Source organism: Primulina huaijiensis, chromosome 16, assembly GCF_012295235.1.
Source record: "Primulina huaijiensis isolate GDHJ02 chromosome 16, ASM1229523v2, whole genome shotgun sequence".
NCBI lineage: Eukaryota > Viridiplantae > Streptophyta > Magnoliopsida > Lamiales > Gesneriaceae > Primulina > Primulina huaijiensis.
In genome coordinates, this window is record NC_133321.1 from 15,667,165 (window position 1) to 15,683,463 (window position 16,299).

Below are 16,299 nucleotides of genomic sequence, written 5' to 3' on the forward strand. Positions count from 1 at the left end.
AAAAAGTAATTTTTTTTCATATATGACCCAAATAAGATATCCGTCTCACAAATACAACCCGTGAGACCNGTAATTTTTTTTCATATATGACCCAAATAAGATATTTGTCTCACAAATACGACCCGTGAGACCNTGAAATTGTCCTTTTCTTTATTTTTTTCTTTACTCCGGCGACGGCTAACGGTGGTTCGGCGACGGCCCGTCAATGGAGGTGGTCTGACGGTCGACGGCGTCGGCGGTCCGGCGATCCGACGGTCGGCCGAAAGCGACAGCGGCAGTCGGCGGCGACGGCGGTGGTCGGCAGGCAGCGGTGGTCAACGGTTGCCAATGGCGGCGGTCGGCGGTGGCTGGTGAGCGGTCGGTGGAAGGAAATGATGGTGAGTTTGGATTTAAGAGAATGGTAAAATTGAAAAAATAAGATAGATTAAGAGTGTGATAAATAATCATAGGGGTGAGGAGATATTATTTTAACCTAACTAATATAACCTAATGATATATATTGATCACATATAATTTTTCACGTGAGACCATGTATTGGACGATGCAAAAAATGTCGTCAAAATAATACTTATATATATATTTTTTGATATTTTTTATATATATAAAAATTAAGATATCAGGTATAATTATCGTACTTCATTTTTCTTTATCTTAAAATTTACTCTCTTCTTCATTAAAATTTGTAATATATTTTTCACGTCGCTGTTCTCATGGCTTGGCTTTCTTATTCAAAACCCTGTAAATCCTGTGTAGTTTAATTAATTTGCTGTCTCCCCACCATTATTTTTATCTGACATTCTGACTATGAAAAGCATTCTGCAAGTCCTTTATCTCTCTGTTCATCTTCTTCCATTTCTTTATCATCAAACCCTATACTACACCTAGAAAGTAAAAAGCCTAACACCCCCCCCCTCCGGCGCCTACCAGTACCACACCCTCTCACACACACTAGCACACACTTCACATCCATGCAAATCATAAGGCACTCATGATATAATAATTAACCTTTTGCCTACCCATTTCAATATCTACTACCCTCTTCCCAAAGCCCGAGACTTTCATTCGATCTTCTTACAATTTAGTTACTCCTATTTAGCGACTTCTCCTGCGTTTCTTCGATCTGTTCAGAATGTTTTTTAGCTCAAAACAAATGAATATGGGAAATACGAAAGGTTCTCCCTTGGCGGCTGATCTTTCTTTGCAGATCAGTACACCTTCGGTATCCAACCGTACTGATCAGTTCAAAGAATCCTCCACCAGCAGTAATGGAAGCGATCTGAGCCATGAGAATGGATTTTTCACTGCAGAAAAGGGTTTTAGCCATCAGCAGATTGAGCCCACTTTGGGTTTAGGGTTTGAAAATATGGTAGGATTGTTAAATCCTATTCCTGTTCAGATTCCAAGAAATTTTCAGCATTATTATCAGCCACAGGTATATGGGAGCCGGGAGTTCAAAAGGAGTTCAAGGATGGTGAATGGGATTAGTAAGAGAAGCGTTAGAGCTCCCAGAATGAGATGGACTTCCACTCTTCATGCCCATTTTGTTCACGCAGTTGAGCTACTGGGCGGCCATGAAAGTACGCTAAAACACTTGAATGAAACGTTTTCAAGAAAATTTTACAAAATCATGTGTATTATTACAAATAGTATAGACTGCGCTATTATCTGATTGATCAACTGATTAAAGGGTAAAATTTTCAGTTAATTTTAATTTGGTTCTCCATAAATATTTACAGGAGCAACACCGAAATCTGTACTTGAGTTGATGAATGTGAAAGATCTGACGCTAGCTCATGTTAAGAGTCACTTACAGGTAATTATCAAACTATTTATTCATTGAAGCAAACAAAAATCATGAAAATGGTGTTTTCCCTTTGAAAAACTTTTTGTTTCTAATTACAACATTATTTTCTTGGGTTGGTTCGCATTGTTGCAGATGTATAGAACAGTGAAGAGCACTGAAAGAGGAACAGGTAACTAAATTCAGATCATAATTTTCCTTCACAAAAGAGGCCCCATTTGGATCAATCCCACTCCCATTATATAATATTCTCTTTGTTTGTGCTCGTAATTATGATCCAATGACGACAAAATTTTCCATCAACTCTGTTCCCACTAACCTCAAAGCCCTGAGTGAATCAGTTCTTCTGATAAAGTGTATGTTTCCATTGTCTCTATAGTTGAAAACGTCGCAGCTGATCAAGGGCAGACAGATTTTGGACTGAGATTACAAGTTGGAGGTATTGATCAAGATGATCAAAAGGCTCATGATATTGATATTCACAAAACGTTGATCAGTCCAATAGCTGCTCCACCACCATTAGTACTATCATCATTGCAACCAAATTCAAAGACATTAATTCTTGATGCTCAGAGGTGAGTGCACTCCGCAACCTTCACTAGTACTACATTTTGTCATAATCCATCTACCTACTCCATGCATTAATCAATAACAATAGGGGTGAATCCATACATATAAGACTGGATATACGATGGGACGAGATATGGTATGGATTTTTTTATTTTTTTTATTTTAAAAAAAAACTCTAGATCCAGTACCATTTATGCCATGCTTTGGTGGAGAGAAAAATAGACAGAATGGGAGCAAAATTTTAAAATATAAGGTTTTGAAGATTTTGGAGAATTAAAGTTTTTCTTTTTCTTGGTCTCAAAATTAATCAATCAAGTTTCATCCATTAAATTGTTCGTTTTCTCGGTCTCATCCCTATTTTTAATATATCTTATAATGAATCATCATGTCTTTGCATCCCCAAACTTGAATTTATTTCTTAGAGTATTTATTCATCATTCTTAAATATTAGATGTAAACAATTTTATGACATCCATGAAAGTAAAAAATAGAAGAAAATCGCATGCTTAGTTTGTTGGTCAAATGTGACATTTTAATTTTCATGATAGATTAAATATATTTTTTAATTATATTTTATTTGATTTAATTTTTTGGAAGCAGCTAGCTAGCTGTCAATTTAGCCATGCCAACTTTTGGGCAAAAGAAATCTTCAAATCCATTTTAAATCTCTCGAAGGAACAAATATCGAGGTATTTGGCAATAAATTAAAGTCAAAGGAACGGTTGAAATCTCCATAATTGGGTAATAAATAATGTTTTAGGGTGCCATTTGGTGTCACGGTATAAGGGATCCTATGTTTGAATATAGACGAAATCTTGGCTGGATTTGTTGACTTAATTTCTTGATGGCTTCGTACAAAGCTGATCAGGCCAAACAAAAACAATTACAAAGACTTAATTATTTTGAAACAAAGTTTAATTAAAGTTTCAAATATGGTACTAAAAAATTTCAAAATAATTTCTTAATTAGTTTCCTGAAATAATTTCTTAATTAGTTTCCTTTAACAGGTAATTAAATAATTTCTTGATTATTTTCATAAGACGATGATACTCTAATAAAATATTAAACTTGGCATATAAGGGATGATCTAGAATAAGTTTACTTGTATCAAACATTGAATATCAAATTTGATGCGATTATTATTGTTATTAAGTATTCTGATACATTGTCCTAATCTTGATCACTCTCACCAGAATTTCTCGACCATCAGCTCGAGATAATGTTCGTGTAATGAGTCCGTCGAGTCAACTAAATGGTTCGAGTAATTTACAAGCGGAAGTTGATGTAATTAAGGTATGTATATAGTTTTACAAAATATTTTGTTCAAAATAATTTACAAATACAATAATCTAGAATATGCCTATAAATTTTGACTAAGATATCCATATTTCATGTTATGAACATATACATTGTTTTTCATTCATGAATGTAGGTGGATGGAGTAGAGACAACACACAATTTATCAGCAGAAAAGGGAACGTCGAATGATTTCAATCGACCATTTTCTTCTCAAGATTTGTCGATTGATTTAGAGTTAACACTAGGAAGGCCAAGCCTGAGAATGGACACCTCTTCTGCACTGTTAACTCTTTGATTAAATATACATACATTTGCCATATGTTTAGGATAGAGTATGATCAAACAAAGGCAAAATCTTAATTTTTCCCACGTTCTTCATATGTTTTCGATGCAAAAAAGAATTGCGAGATTAATTATTGGAAGAGATCAACGATTTTCTGGCTAGATTTATCATAGTTTTGAGGAATATTGTTAAGTTGGCCTGCCCAAGTCAGGACCCGATGGGGTCAAAAACTGTAAATAAATGTCATTTCATAAGTTGCATGGGTAAAAAAAGTATAATTTCAAGTGAAATTAGATGGCATTTTTAAAAAAATTAAGATGGATTTTCGGGAGGATAATTGTGATACACCTATTCCTCGTGGGTTAGAAAAAAAATTGAAATGTTTTATAATGACTACAATGATTCCTATAGCAACATATTTTAACCATTTTAATAAAGCTATTGAAAGATACAAAATAGTTGTTGTAGGGGTCCATTGTGCAGTCACGCCCACATAAGCCTATGCTCGAGCGTGACATTAATTATACATCTAAAAATGGACGTGGCTCAACCGTAGTTTCGGGACTATCGGTTTATAGCATATGCTTCTTGTTCTGATCCACATATCGCCCTCGACCACGCCCATTGAATCGGAATAGATACCGGGTTTGGAAGCTTCGGAGCTGATGTTCCTTGCTCGTGTAACATATAGATAAATGTAGGTAATATACGAAGTAGTTCATTAATTATCTCGTTTCGTGTTTGAGTAACAAAACGAACCAAAGAAGCAGTATGAGAGCTGTTCTGAGATTTGTGGATAACATCTTAAATAAAATTCGTAGATCAACGAAAGTTTTTGCAACAAAAATTTAGATTTTCAAATGTCAACAATACTGAAAATGAAAATTAGGCCAATTTATTAAATGTTTTCCAAAACTGGAGCAGTACTAATCCATGCTCCCCCCCTTCTTATTCTCTCAGCGATTTTGGTTTATATGTTGTCAAATTTTAGTCTTAGTCGTGTTGATCAAGAATGTTGACAGCAGATTTTTATATTTTTGTAATTTTAGTCGTGTTGATCAAGAATGTTGACAAGTAATATCGTACGCCAACTGCATGTTAACGTCACCTCGATGCAGCATCAATACCACATCAATACACGACTAAAATTACAAAAATATAAAAATCTGCTCACCAGACTTAGAAAAAATATGATTTTTTTTTTTGGAAAGAGCAAACATATGATTAATGCATACAAATATAATGATCAAGTTTCGACATCAAATTTTTTTTTTTTTTTGATATCCTAATATAGGGAGTGGAGAAGACTCGAACTTGAGTAATACATAGAGAATTCCGGTGAGACAATTGAGCCAAGTCTTCGGTCTCAGTTTCGACATCATTTCAAAAGATTAAAAAAGGAAAGAAAATAAGGAATTTGTGGTCACTTAAAAAAAATGTGGTGTTGAATGAAATAGTTGCACAATAATTCCAATCACATGATAATTATTTCCCATCTGACCTGTCTTGAATACAACCCCTCCATTACAACTTTAACGATCCTCTGCTACAAAAAAGTAACTAGCCACCATTGTATCCCAATCACAACATTCAGCCGTCCATTATCGTGAACCATCACTGTCGCGGAATCACGTCCGTCCATCTACTCTTTCCAAATGAGAATATATTGTGTTCTTCATGCAAATTTGCTGTCACGGAAAATAAACATTTGACACACACTCCTCCAATATTCGCAAATTATTCATTTCTAACGTGGATTAAATATTTTTTTTAAAAATAAATTAGTTTTAGTTTCATTTCGAATTATATATTTAAAACATTAAACTTCAAAATATATATTTGATATATTAGTAATTTAGATTATATTGAGTTTGACTTTACTATAGGTTTGTCTGACAATTGTGTTTGATTGGTTACCATCTTTTGTTGAATAAATACATGGTTGAGTTTTTAATTCATTATATTATATTTTATCTTTCATAATAAATGAAGGTGTAGTTGGCTATATTTTAGGTCACATTTAATAATAAAAAAATCTTGGTCACACGAGTCACGAGTCAATTTTGTTATATAAAATTTTAATCAGATCAGATTTATAAAAAAATATTATTATTATATTAAAAGCCTCACTTTTTAATTTAAATATAGATCAAATTAATTAAATCCTATCAAAGTTAAATCCCTAATAAACGTACTCAATAATAATGCATAATAAATAAAAAAGTATCAACATTTATTTCTGATTATTTTCATAATAAATAATAATAATAATAATAGAGTGGGTCTCACGGATCTTAATATGTGAGACGGGTCAACCCTACCCATTTTCACAAAAAAAGTAATTTTTTTTCATATATGACCCAAATAAGATATTTGTCTCACAAATACGACCCGTGAGACCGTGTCACACAAATTTGTGTCATAATAATATATAAATAAATCAAACTTCTCATTCATCCCAATCTCACGTCACCAAGTAGTACAGTTAACCGGACGTCGTCCAACATGTTCCCGCCAAAAACAGAAGCAGCCAATCGACGCGGTGTAGCCACGGCGGAGAGAGTGATCGTGGCGGTCAAAGTAGAGAAGGTCATCTCCAAGGTTGCGTTGGCTTGGGCTCTCACCCATGCGGTGCGCCCCGGTGACTGTGTTACTCTCCTCGCCATCGTTTCCCCCAAAAAAACCGGTAATTTCCTAAATTCTGAGCTAATTTCGGTCCTTGAAGTGTTCCTTTCTTCTTCTTTTTCCTTCCACAGAGATGCATCGCTGAATTTGTGTATTCACTGGGAGTAATATCGGACACGTTATGTGTTTTGTGTGTGTGTGTACGTAACAGATGGGAGGAGATTTTGGGGGTTTTCCAGGTTGAAAGGGGACTGTCGCAGTAATGTCCCGGCTTTGTTACCGGATCGGATTGGTCGAATCTCTGAGTCTTGTTCTCAGATGGTTCTCAAAGTTCAGGATCAAATCCAGGTACTTTGTTACTTCCGTGCCCTCTTGTTTCCTTTTTTTTAATTAATTTTTATGGATGTTCTATGAAATTACTGCTTTGGTTGGGATCCAGTGGTGGGATATTTAGTGCTTTTGGGCTAAAGCTGGAGTAATTTTCTCGCCGGAATTGCCAACTAACCGCCACTCCTGGCACTTTGGGGAGATGAACGTCATTTTCATGAAATTTGGAAAATATCTTTTCAGCTAAAAACTTGGTTGAGTTGTCTGTAAGAAGGTTCTTACCTTGTAAGCATGTTCAGGTGAATCAGGTCTTGTGAAAACAGTAAAGTTATTGAGGGGTTGCTTGTGCGTTAGAAAATCTAATGAGAAATCAAGAAATTCTTTTGGTATGCTCTTGCATTTTTCTTAGGTGATTGGTTTAAATGATTACATTCTGGCAATGCTCATCCTTCTAAGATGCTATATGCCACAATGAAAATAAAATCTTGAACCATGGACAGTATAGTTTTTTCTTTTTCACTACAGTCAAAAACTATAACACAAGCTTTTCCTGGATATGATTCAAGGTAGAGCAGCCATTCTGTAGCATGCAGGCTTAATTGTAGATGATTGTATTTTTGCCCTCTTTAGTCCCGCTGCCAAATGAGGAGGAAAAGAGCTCATCATTGATGAAATTAAATTGCTAGATATATGCAATATTATGCATCTGATATTTAGTTGTTGGTTGCAGGTGAGAGTGCAGATTAAGGTTATATCAGCTACGTCTGCCGGTGCTGTCGTAGCTGAAGCAAAAAGCAATGCAGCCAACTGGGTCATTTTGGACAAGTAAATAAACGTAAATAGGTTTTGTACTTTTCCTGATATGGAAAGTTCCTAAAATAAGACGTACTGTTTGATAGACTAACATATTAGTAGCTTCATTGTCAGCCTAGAATTGTGAACTGGGAATACTTTGTATCCACATTCTTTGTGTCCAAATTCAGTTAAATCATTCAAATTTTACTGTCTCGCCCCTATCAACTATACATGCTTGAGAATTGATAGTTTGATATGTTCAAATTACAACCTGTGCATGCAGTGGTGAAAATCATTGAACTTTGGTACTATGATGTATAGTCAGTAATTAAGCTATGTGTTTGGCATATTTCCTCTCATTTGAATATCCAGTACTCAAGGTGTGACCTCTATTTTGTGACCAAGTATTACGAGAGTTCCATACATAAGTAAAGCAAATGAATTGATCGAGGTTAGAAAGAATCGGCTTGATGCATGTTGATTCTGGTCGTTAAAAATTTTGGAGCGCTTCAATTGGATTTTCAGATCTAAAATATCATTTTGGCTCTTGCTAATAAGGTCTGGCATGAATCTACTTCTCATCTTCCTCTTCCACAATAATATCAACATTACGGTTCAAGCCTTGCATGCAAAAAAATTTCGAGTTTTGTCTCTGTTGGTATGTTAAATCTGTTAAGTGGCTTCGGTACTGCTAAGACTACAATATTTCACTTATGAACGGCATCAGGAATAGTTATTTATGTCAAATTAATTCAAAGAAACTTTTTTGATGGGAAAATATAATTGTAAATTCAACCCAGCATCGGCATATCTATTATACTAGTTGACTCAATCAACGGCATGATATTGCTGTTCTAAATTGTCTGCTTTTTCTTCAAATAGGTACTAACACATCCATGTTATTCGGATCTGAAAAGCAATCTTATTGGTGTTTTCCTCCTAATACAGGAAACTGAAGGAAGAGCTAAAGCTTTGCATCGATGAACTACATTGTAACATAGTGGTCATGAAGGGTTCCCAGCCAAAAGTCCTTCGTCTCAATCTTGCAAGCTCAAATGATCCTGAAACACCCTTTTATTCAACTACTTCTTCACCTATTAGAGATTTCGAAAACTTGCACAGCCAAAATATGAAGCATACCACACCTGTTAGCAGTCCTGAGGACCCAAATACCTCATGCACTAGGACCTCAGATGAAAATTCATTATCAAGTTCTGACACTGGGGCTTCCGTATTTGTTGTTTATGAACAAAATCCCCTTTATGACGGGGTGAATAAAAATAAAAATCCACTCACCAGACGGTACGTGTTCAACAATTTAAGCAAAAGAATAATCAATGTATCAGAAAACATGGAATTGGCTGCTTGTAGGAATCAAAGAATCTTCTGGATTACACAAAATGACACGGTTGATGAGAAAAGTCCAGCAACCGTAAAATTTAATAATATCTCTAAAACCGCATATACTTCTTCCAGGAAGGAATTAGATAATGTTTCTCAATATAAGGAAGATAACGTAAGAGGACCTGTTCTTAATGAAATTGGTGATGGAGATTATGTATTTGACTATAGCATTCGGGATGCTGTCTCTCTTGGTAAAACTTGTCCAACACCACCTCCTTTGTGTTCTCTGTGTCAATCTAAGGCTCCAGCATTCGGAAAACCCACAAAGAAATTTCACTACAAAGAGCTAGAGGAAGCTACAAATGGTTTCTCAGCAACAAATTTTGTGGCAGAAGGTGTGTTAGGTTTGGTACACAGAGGGGTTCTGAATAACGGGTTGGTCATAGCAGTGAAGCGACTAAAGTTTTCTGGGCCTCAAAGAGAAGATGATTTTTGCAGGGAAGTGCGAGTTTTGAGTTGTGCCCAGCACAGAAATGTTGTGTTGCTCATTGGTTTTTGCATCGAGGGGAATAAAAGATTACTGGTGTATGAATATATATGCAATAGCTCCTTGGATTTCCATTTGCATGGTATCTCTTTTCTCTGTGATTGTATTCTGCCATGAATACTACCTGTTCAATTACTGATTGTGGCACCTCATGGAGATATGAAATGCACCTGCCTTCATTTACAGGGAATAAAAGGCTTGCTCTTGATTGGCAAGCACGCTTGAAAATAGCCATAGGAACTGCTAGGGGGTTGCGGTACCTTCATGAAGATTGCAGAGTGGGATGTATAATTCACGGGAAATTGCGGCCTACCAACATCCTCTTAACGCATGATTTCGAACCTCTGGTACGTTCTATTAATGTTTTAGAAGCATAGCAATTTCTAGTACAGTTCGATTACAAATTGTATCTGCCCTAGTAGTCCATAGCAAACTGATTCTGTAAATATAAAGTATTCAATATTATTTTCTGTCATTCAGTGATAGAGGGTGTCCCTTCTGAGACTAAAAGAGATTGATGGAGCTGTATACATATTATTCTGATGGATAATATTGACCACCCAGCCTCATGCTATGCGATAGTCAGTGTATAGTGAGACTTTATCTACATCAAATGACATGGTCTTTTTATTCAGGTTGCTGATTTTGGAGTGGCAAGATTGAACAGTGAATGGGAGTTTTGTTATAGGAATCAAGTTGTTGGAACTTCAGGGTAAATTGCAGACTTTCTTATTGGCTATCCTGCAACTATTTGCTTTTTGCTATTGGTTATTGTTAAACTGACACCGTTAGTTATAAAACTAACCTGATACCCAATATGTGAAAAACTTCGGTTGATTTCAAGCACAGATTTTCGGAGATTAGCAGAACAATGTTTATTATTCATTTGATTGGTGTTCGTTTTATTTCTTTAGGTATCTTGCCCCCGAATGTTTCTCTGATGGGAAACTGACGGAGAAAGTTGATATTTATGCCTTTGGCCTTGTACTATTAGAGCTCATAACCAGCCAACGAGCTCATGATATGCAATATTTTTTGGAACATCAATTTTTGTTGCATAATATTCATGCTTTATCTGCAATCGAACCAATTCATATATTGGCGTACAAGCATCAATTGCTGGATCCACACTTGGCTTCATACCAAATTCAAGGCTTACCCTACGAGCTTCATGCAATTGGATGGGCTGCCTCACTGTGCCTACAGCAAGATCCTGACTTGAGGCCGCCAATGTCAAAGGTTCTACTCTCCTTGACCTTCACAATCTGTAGTCCATTGATATCTAGTTTAGACGGTAGACGAGGTTACAAGTGAATTTTACTTGTATATTTTCTGTGACCAAGATAGGTAGTTAAAATGCTAGAAGGAGGAAATCAGGTTGCTTCCCTGTCTCTGGACATGGCCTCAGTTGGTTGTAGAAGTGGGCACATGCAGGGACCCACAAATTCACGACCCAAATCGAAAAGAATGCACTCACGCAGGTTTTCTTACTGAGAAGTTGCCGAATCCCTTTGTCTAGTGAGATGCCCGAAGGTAACTAAGCGATGAACCTGAAATTGACATGACCCTTGTGTTCGAACATTTCATCCCTCAAGTACAATGTCATTGTGAATGCAAAATTCTTTTGCTTTATTATGAGAAATTCGATTCTTCCATTATACTTTAATCTGTTGAAATGAACAGTTCAATGCTGTGCAGGTTGGAAGTTGATGGTAACCACTCAGTTGGCATGAGCTGAATCATGGCAAGCGCTCAATTCTTGAAAAGTTCGGACCTATCTTATCAGTCGTATATAAGTAACTATTCATTCTAAGAATGGGAAACTCGTATTCACAAATCAAATTTTACTAAATGTAGATGCAGAAAGCTGCCTTTGTGTAAATTATATGGGCAATCTTCATAGTAGTTCCCAAATGCCAAAATGTCCCGCTGATTGATTTCTTTTTTTCACTTGAATCGCCAATCTTTTACATGAAACTAAAGGTGCACTCCTTGTAATTCATTCACTAAAAGAGTCTAAATGTTTTGGCGGTATAAAACAATCGTGAGGTGGTTATAATTTGGTAACACGTGGTATCATATTCAAGGTCCAGTTTTAGGGATGCCCATGTAACATACCCTAGGATTTGGTTTGGTGCTACCCCTGGGATGGTATCTGGGGGAAGCATCAAGGGCTAGGATTTTTAATGAAAGGTTATATGTTTCAAGAAATTTTTATTGTATTAAAAAATAGCTTCGATTCACTTATATTGATGTCGGACCGTAATGACCATGAAATGTCCTACTTTCGAATATTAGAAAACTATGAAATTGAAAGTCGATCAAATAACAGTGGTAGTATAACATAATCATTGACCTATTTCTTACAACTTAAAACCATATTAGAAAAAAACTTATAATCATGGAAGTAATACATTCATTAACCATAATAGCTCATCACACCAACATTCCAGGTAATTAACTCGTACTTTACAAGTAGTTTCCTCCTTCACGTTCCCATCGATTAAAAAAGAAAATCCAAAACCTTATAATCAAACTCTCACCAAGATCACACGGACTCAGTACTTGGCAGATGGTATTGATTCCCAGTTAAAATTCCCCTCACTCTGCTGCATCAAAGCCATCTGCTGCAAATCAGGCGCAGTCTCCGACACGCTCCACACCTTCACTGATTTATCAAGACTCCCACTATACACCACCCACTTCTTATCTTCGGAGCTGGCAGATTCCTTGTCCTCCTCCACCGCCAGGCACTTCACCGGCCCAGTGTGTCCTGTCAGCACCGAGAGGCAAGTGTGCACGGCCCCTTCCCTCCTCCATATGCATATAGTCTTATCAGCAGACCCACTGAAAACCAAATTCCCAGCGGATGCCAAGCAAAGAACTGCCAGTTTGTGCCCCTTCAGCACACCGCCGTGTGATAGCTGCTTCTCCAGTTCCCAGAAATTCACTAGTCCGTCTGACGACCCGCAGTACACGACAGAACCCGACCCATTGACAGCCAGTGCTGTGACTGCGGACTCTTGGCTGAGAAGTGTCTGTGTTAATACATGCCTCACCACCTTGCCATTTTGTTCCCTTTTCCAGACTTTAACGGTCCCGTCAGCCGAGCCAGTGTAGACGATCCCATTGATGCTCGACACGACGGAGTTAACAGCATCGTCATGTGCCTTGACTGATTCAATGCATTTCGAGTTCTGCACTCTCCACACCTTAAAAGTTCTGTCCCACGAAGCAGAATAGAGTAACCCTGTTTCTTGATTCATGCTTAAGCAAGAAATGGCATCTGCATGCTTGATCCAAATCGCTGTTCTCTTGCGCTTCACCTCCACATAGTTTTTTGGCCTGATTGAGGCTTTGAAGATGTCAAAGAATGTAGGGAAGGTACCGCAGCGCTTGTGCAAACTAGGATCTTTAGGATTGATCTTCCAAACGCGAACCTTCCCATCTTGATGGCCGGTGAAAATCTTGTCACCACATATGATAATGGCCTTAACAAGGCCGCTGTTGGATTTGAAAGCTGAGAATTCTTGCATATTTTTCCAAACTCGGATGTTCTTGCTGTCCGAGCCGGTGTAGAGGATGTCATTCTTGGCTGCCAGGGAATAGATGTGTCCCTCTTCTCGAACAAGTGAGCAGATTAGCCCGTTTTGAGGGACGTTTTGGGACGAGTTCTCGGAGAAGTTAGACCAGGGGGACTTGGCGAAGGGCGATGTCTGGTTCCATGGAGACATCATCATGGGGGATCCCTCACAGCTGAGGCGGCCGTTGGCATCATAAGTCGAGAAGTTACTGTTTCGCATGGCGAAATCATCTACATCATTTGATGCGGCTGATGAGGATGAGATGTGGGAATCGTGGTTGTTGTTTTCTTCCAACATTGTCGAGTTAGTTTGATCGTCTATCATATTCTTGATCATAAGGTGAAAATAATATGGACAATGTAGCAAGAAAAGAATATGAGAATCAAGAAGGAGGTAGCTTATGGTTTGGGAAATTGATGAGAATGTGATGATCGTGGTATGGAGATTGTGAGTGGAGGAGAAGATTTGTAGGGAGGGATTAAAGGCGGGAGACGTAGAAGGAGAATTTATAGAATGGGAAATAAACTTAAGGGTATGGCAACATGTGGTTTTCACATCTAATTGTTGGTGCTGAATATTTTAATACAATTTTTTTTAATACAAATTTATGATATTACACCACTACTTCAATCAGCCAAAATTAAAAAGTTCGGTCTTGCAATTGTTTATCTTAAAATTAACATAATTAATCTTTTTAAAAAATTCTCATGAATGATTGGCTCAAATTTTTTGAATAGAAAGAAGAGTTTATTACAATTGAACGTTATTTTAAATAATATGAACCCGTTGGTCCTCAGGTACACCTGTCACAATTTTCACCACTACCGAAACTACTTATTGAGGCCCTCTGACTAAAGACCTAGCTAGAAGATCTACTACTAGTGCTTTAGCCATAGTCTTCCTTTGTCTCTACACGTGCTTCATATTGCATTAAATATGACCATATGAAGAGAAGCATAAAGGGTGGTAAAAGATATGATAGGGATAGTGCATCGAGTGGCATATTGTTCTTTCTTTTAGGTCATATACATTAAGGTTTTGGGAAATCGGACGTTGGTGGAAACCAACATCATAACATTTCACATGGATGTCGCAATAACATTTTTTGTCAATAAAAAAAATATTGTTTGCTAAGCAAAATTTTGGAGGTCGAATTCATTTAGGACACGTATCTTAGATTAATTGCTTCATGTCTCAAACTCTAACGACACGTTTTTATGTTTTGGCTTTTGACATGGTTAAGTAAAAGATTAAATTATGAAATTTATCAAATAATATTTTCAAGTTGTAGTTTTAGTGTACGTAGTGAGTTCGTCCTTATTTTCAATTTTAATAATTTTTTATTAGAGTATTGAAATGACACCGAAAAATCGTAGCATGAAACCGAAAAACAATAAACATTGATGACGTGTCCATCATCAAGTCAACAATACTTTTATAAAAAAAAAATGATTGTAGCTAGAACCAATTTACCGGACTAAAAATGCAGACATATCTAGAGTTTTTAGGACTAAAAAAGAAAATTGCGAGAAGTTACAAAATCAAAATTATAAATTTCTCGACTTTTTGAAGTCAAAAATTAACAAGATGTGAGGAACAACTAAAAGGTTTTCTAGTGCAAAGCTATTTTTCCTAAGATAAAGAAATGAGTAAATGTTTATTAATCAAAGACGGCTAAACACATGTTTACCTTTTTGGCTTGCCTTTTTACACACAATTATCAACGAGCACCGCAAGAATAAATACTTATGGTGATATTCATAAATATCATCATATTCAATATTAAGTGACATTTAAGTTTTAGTGACACTTCCAACAAATGTCTTCTATTCCAATGTCGTCTTAAACTTCCTGACATTTTTTAATGTCATTATAAGATGTTAATGACAACTTCATACGTGTTACTCATTATTCATATAATGACAATTTTAAATGTCAGGAAAACTAATGTTTTAAATACATTTATACATGCTTTGTTATTATAGTAATAATGACAAATTTATATGTCAGTTAAAATCAATTATAATGACAACTAAAAGTGTCGTGTATGTTATTTATAGTGACAATAACAAATGTGAGAATATTTGGGTTGGATAAATATTGGAGGAGAAAAAAATAGATAAAATAAATGCAAAATTAAAAAAAAATATATTAGATTACTTATCTTAACATTTTTAATTGATGTCATTTTTTATATGGAGGGAAACAATTATTTTTCTCACATCGTAAAAAATCATTAGAAACTAAAATTTGTCACTATAAATAAATGTGGGAATATTTGAGTTGGATAAATATTAGAGCTTTTAACAATAACCTGAACTAAATTAATTTGCCACCTGTTACATTTCTTACTTTACTTTCTACAATTGTGAGTGGGAGAAAAGCAGCTAACATTCAATTTTTTCTAAGTTTTTATCATGAAAATGGCTGTCCTACCAACCACAATGGAAACAAATCCAAAGCTTTCGACATCTGTCCCCAACATAATAATAGGTCTCAAGACTATTGCCATTTATTTCTAATACTTAAATTAAATTTAATTAGTTGACCAAGTAAACACGTAAATATATACCCTTCGTCCATCTTGCCTATTTTCATATCCATCAATAAAATTATATTCATTTATTAGATATGATAAAACATATATAAATTATACTTTCAATAGATGAGTGTTACTTAATTAATAAATACAAATATTAATATTGTAGGTTAACATCATATCAAAACTATATATATATATCATTTGGAATTTACATATCAAGAATATATTTATATTGGAGAATATATTTATATTGGAAATGTTGGGCTTCTTGATATGTCATGAATTCCAAATGAATTATTCTAAAAAAAATTCCAAATGAATTGAAAATGGTTGAAATTGAATTTTAAAAAGTAATCATTGGCTTGAACAATTCGATCTTATGTTTTAGTTTACCTGATATGGTGAATCAGGTACGGGAGGGCTTAATTATTTGCTGGTTTTTTTTTTACTGTAAAAACTTCCAAAATTTTAGTCTTTTGAAGGTGGATGAAGAAGGGACATGCATGCATGTTAATTAAGGAGTTGGTCATTCCTTTTTCGTTCCTTTATTTCGGGTATTGCATATAGGTTAATATATATATA

General features: G+C 35.7%; 3 protein-coding genes across 5 annotated transcripts; 2 read left to right on the forward strand and 1 right to left on the reverse strand.

Moving 5' to 3' along the window:
• The first annotated feature begins 791 nt into the window (after nucleotides 1-791).
• LOC140961303 (uncharacterized) lies at nucleotides 792-3,989 on the forward strand. Its single transcript, XM_073419743.1, has 6 exons — nucleotides 792-1,577; nucleotides 1,737-1,813; nucleotides 1,937-1,973; nucleotides 2,181-2,376; nucleotides 3,565-3,664; nucleotides 3,804-3,989. The coding sequence occupies exons 1-6, from the start codon at nucleotides 1,130-1,132 to the stop codon at nucleotides 3,963-3,965; spliced, it is 1,020 nt and encodes a 339-aa protein (XP_073275844.1). The 5' UTR covers nucleotides 792-1,129; the 3' UTR covers nucleotides 3,966-3,989.
• Nucleotides 3,990-6,383: 2,394 nt separating this feature from the next.
• LOC140961302 (inactive protein kinase SELMODRAFT_444075-like) lies at nucleotides 6,384-11,699 on the forward strand. 3 transcript variants are annotated; one of them, XM_073419741.1, is made up of 9 exons: nucleotides 6,384-6,639; nucleotides 6,790-6,926; nucleotides 7,636-7,730; nucleotides 8,649-9,673; nucleotides 9,778-9,938; nucleotides 10,227-10,303; nucleotides 10,506-10,830; nucleotides 10,939-11,124; nucleotides 11,275-11,699. In XM_073419741.1, exons 1-8 carry the CDS (start codon nucleotides 6,459-6,461, stop codon nucleotides 11,083-11,085), a joined length of 2,148 nt encoding a protein of 715 aa, XP_073275842.1. In that variant the 5' UTR covers nucleotides 6,384-6,458; the 3' UTR covers nucleotides 11,086-11,124; nucleotides 11,275-11,699. The 3 variants fall into 3 exon arrangements, with proteins under 3 accessions (XP_073275842.1, XP_073275841.1, XP_073275843.1); XM_073419740.1 differs by having other exon boundaries at nucleotides 11,290-11,692; XM_073419742.1 differs by lacking the exon at nucleotides 11,275-11,699 and having other exon boundaries at nucleotides 10,935-11,081.
• Nucleotides 11,700-11,912: 213 nt separating this feature from the next.
• LOC140961304 (protein JINGUBANG-like) lies at nucleotides 11,913-13,722 on the reverse strand. The gene has a single exon (XM_073419744.1). It carries the CDS (start codon nucleotides 13,509-13,511, stop codon nucleotides 12,150-12,152), a length of 1,362 nt encoding a protein of 453 aa, XP_073275845.1. The 5' UTR covers nucleotides 13,512-13,722; the 3' UTR covers nucleotides 11,913-12,149.
• Between the last annotated feature and the right edge of the window lie 2,577 nt (nucleotides 13,723-16,299).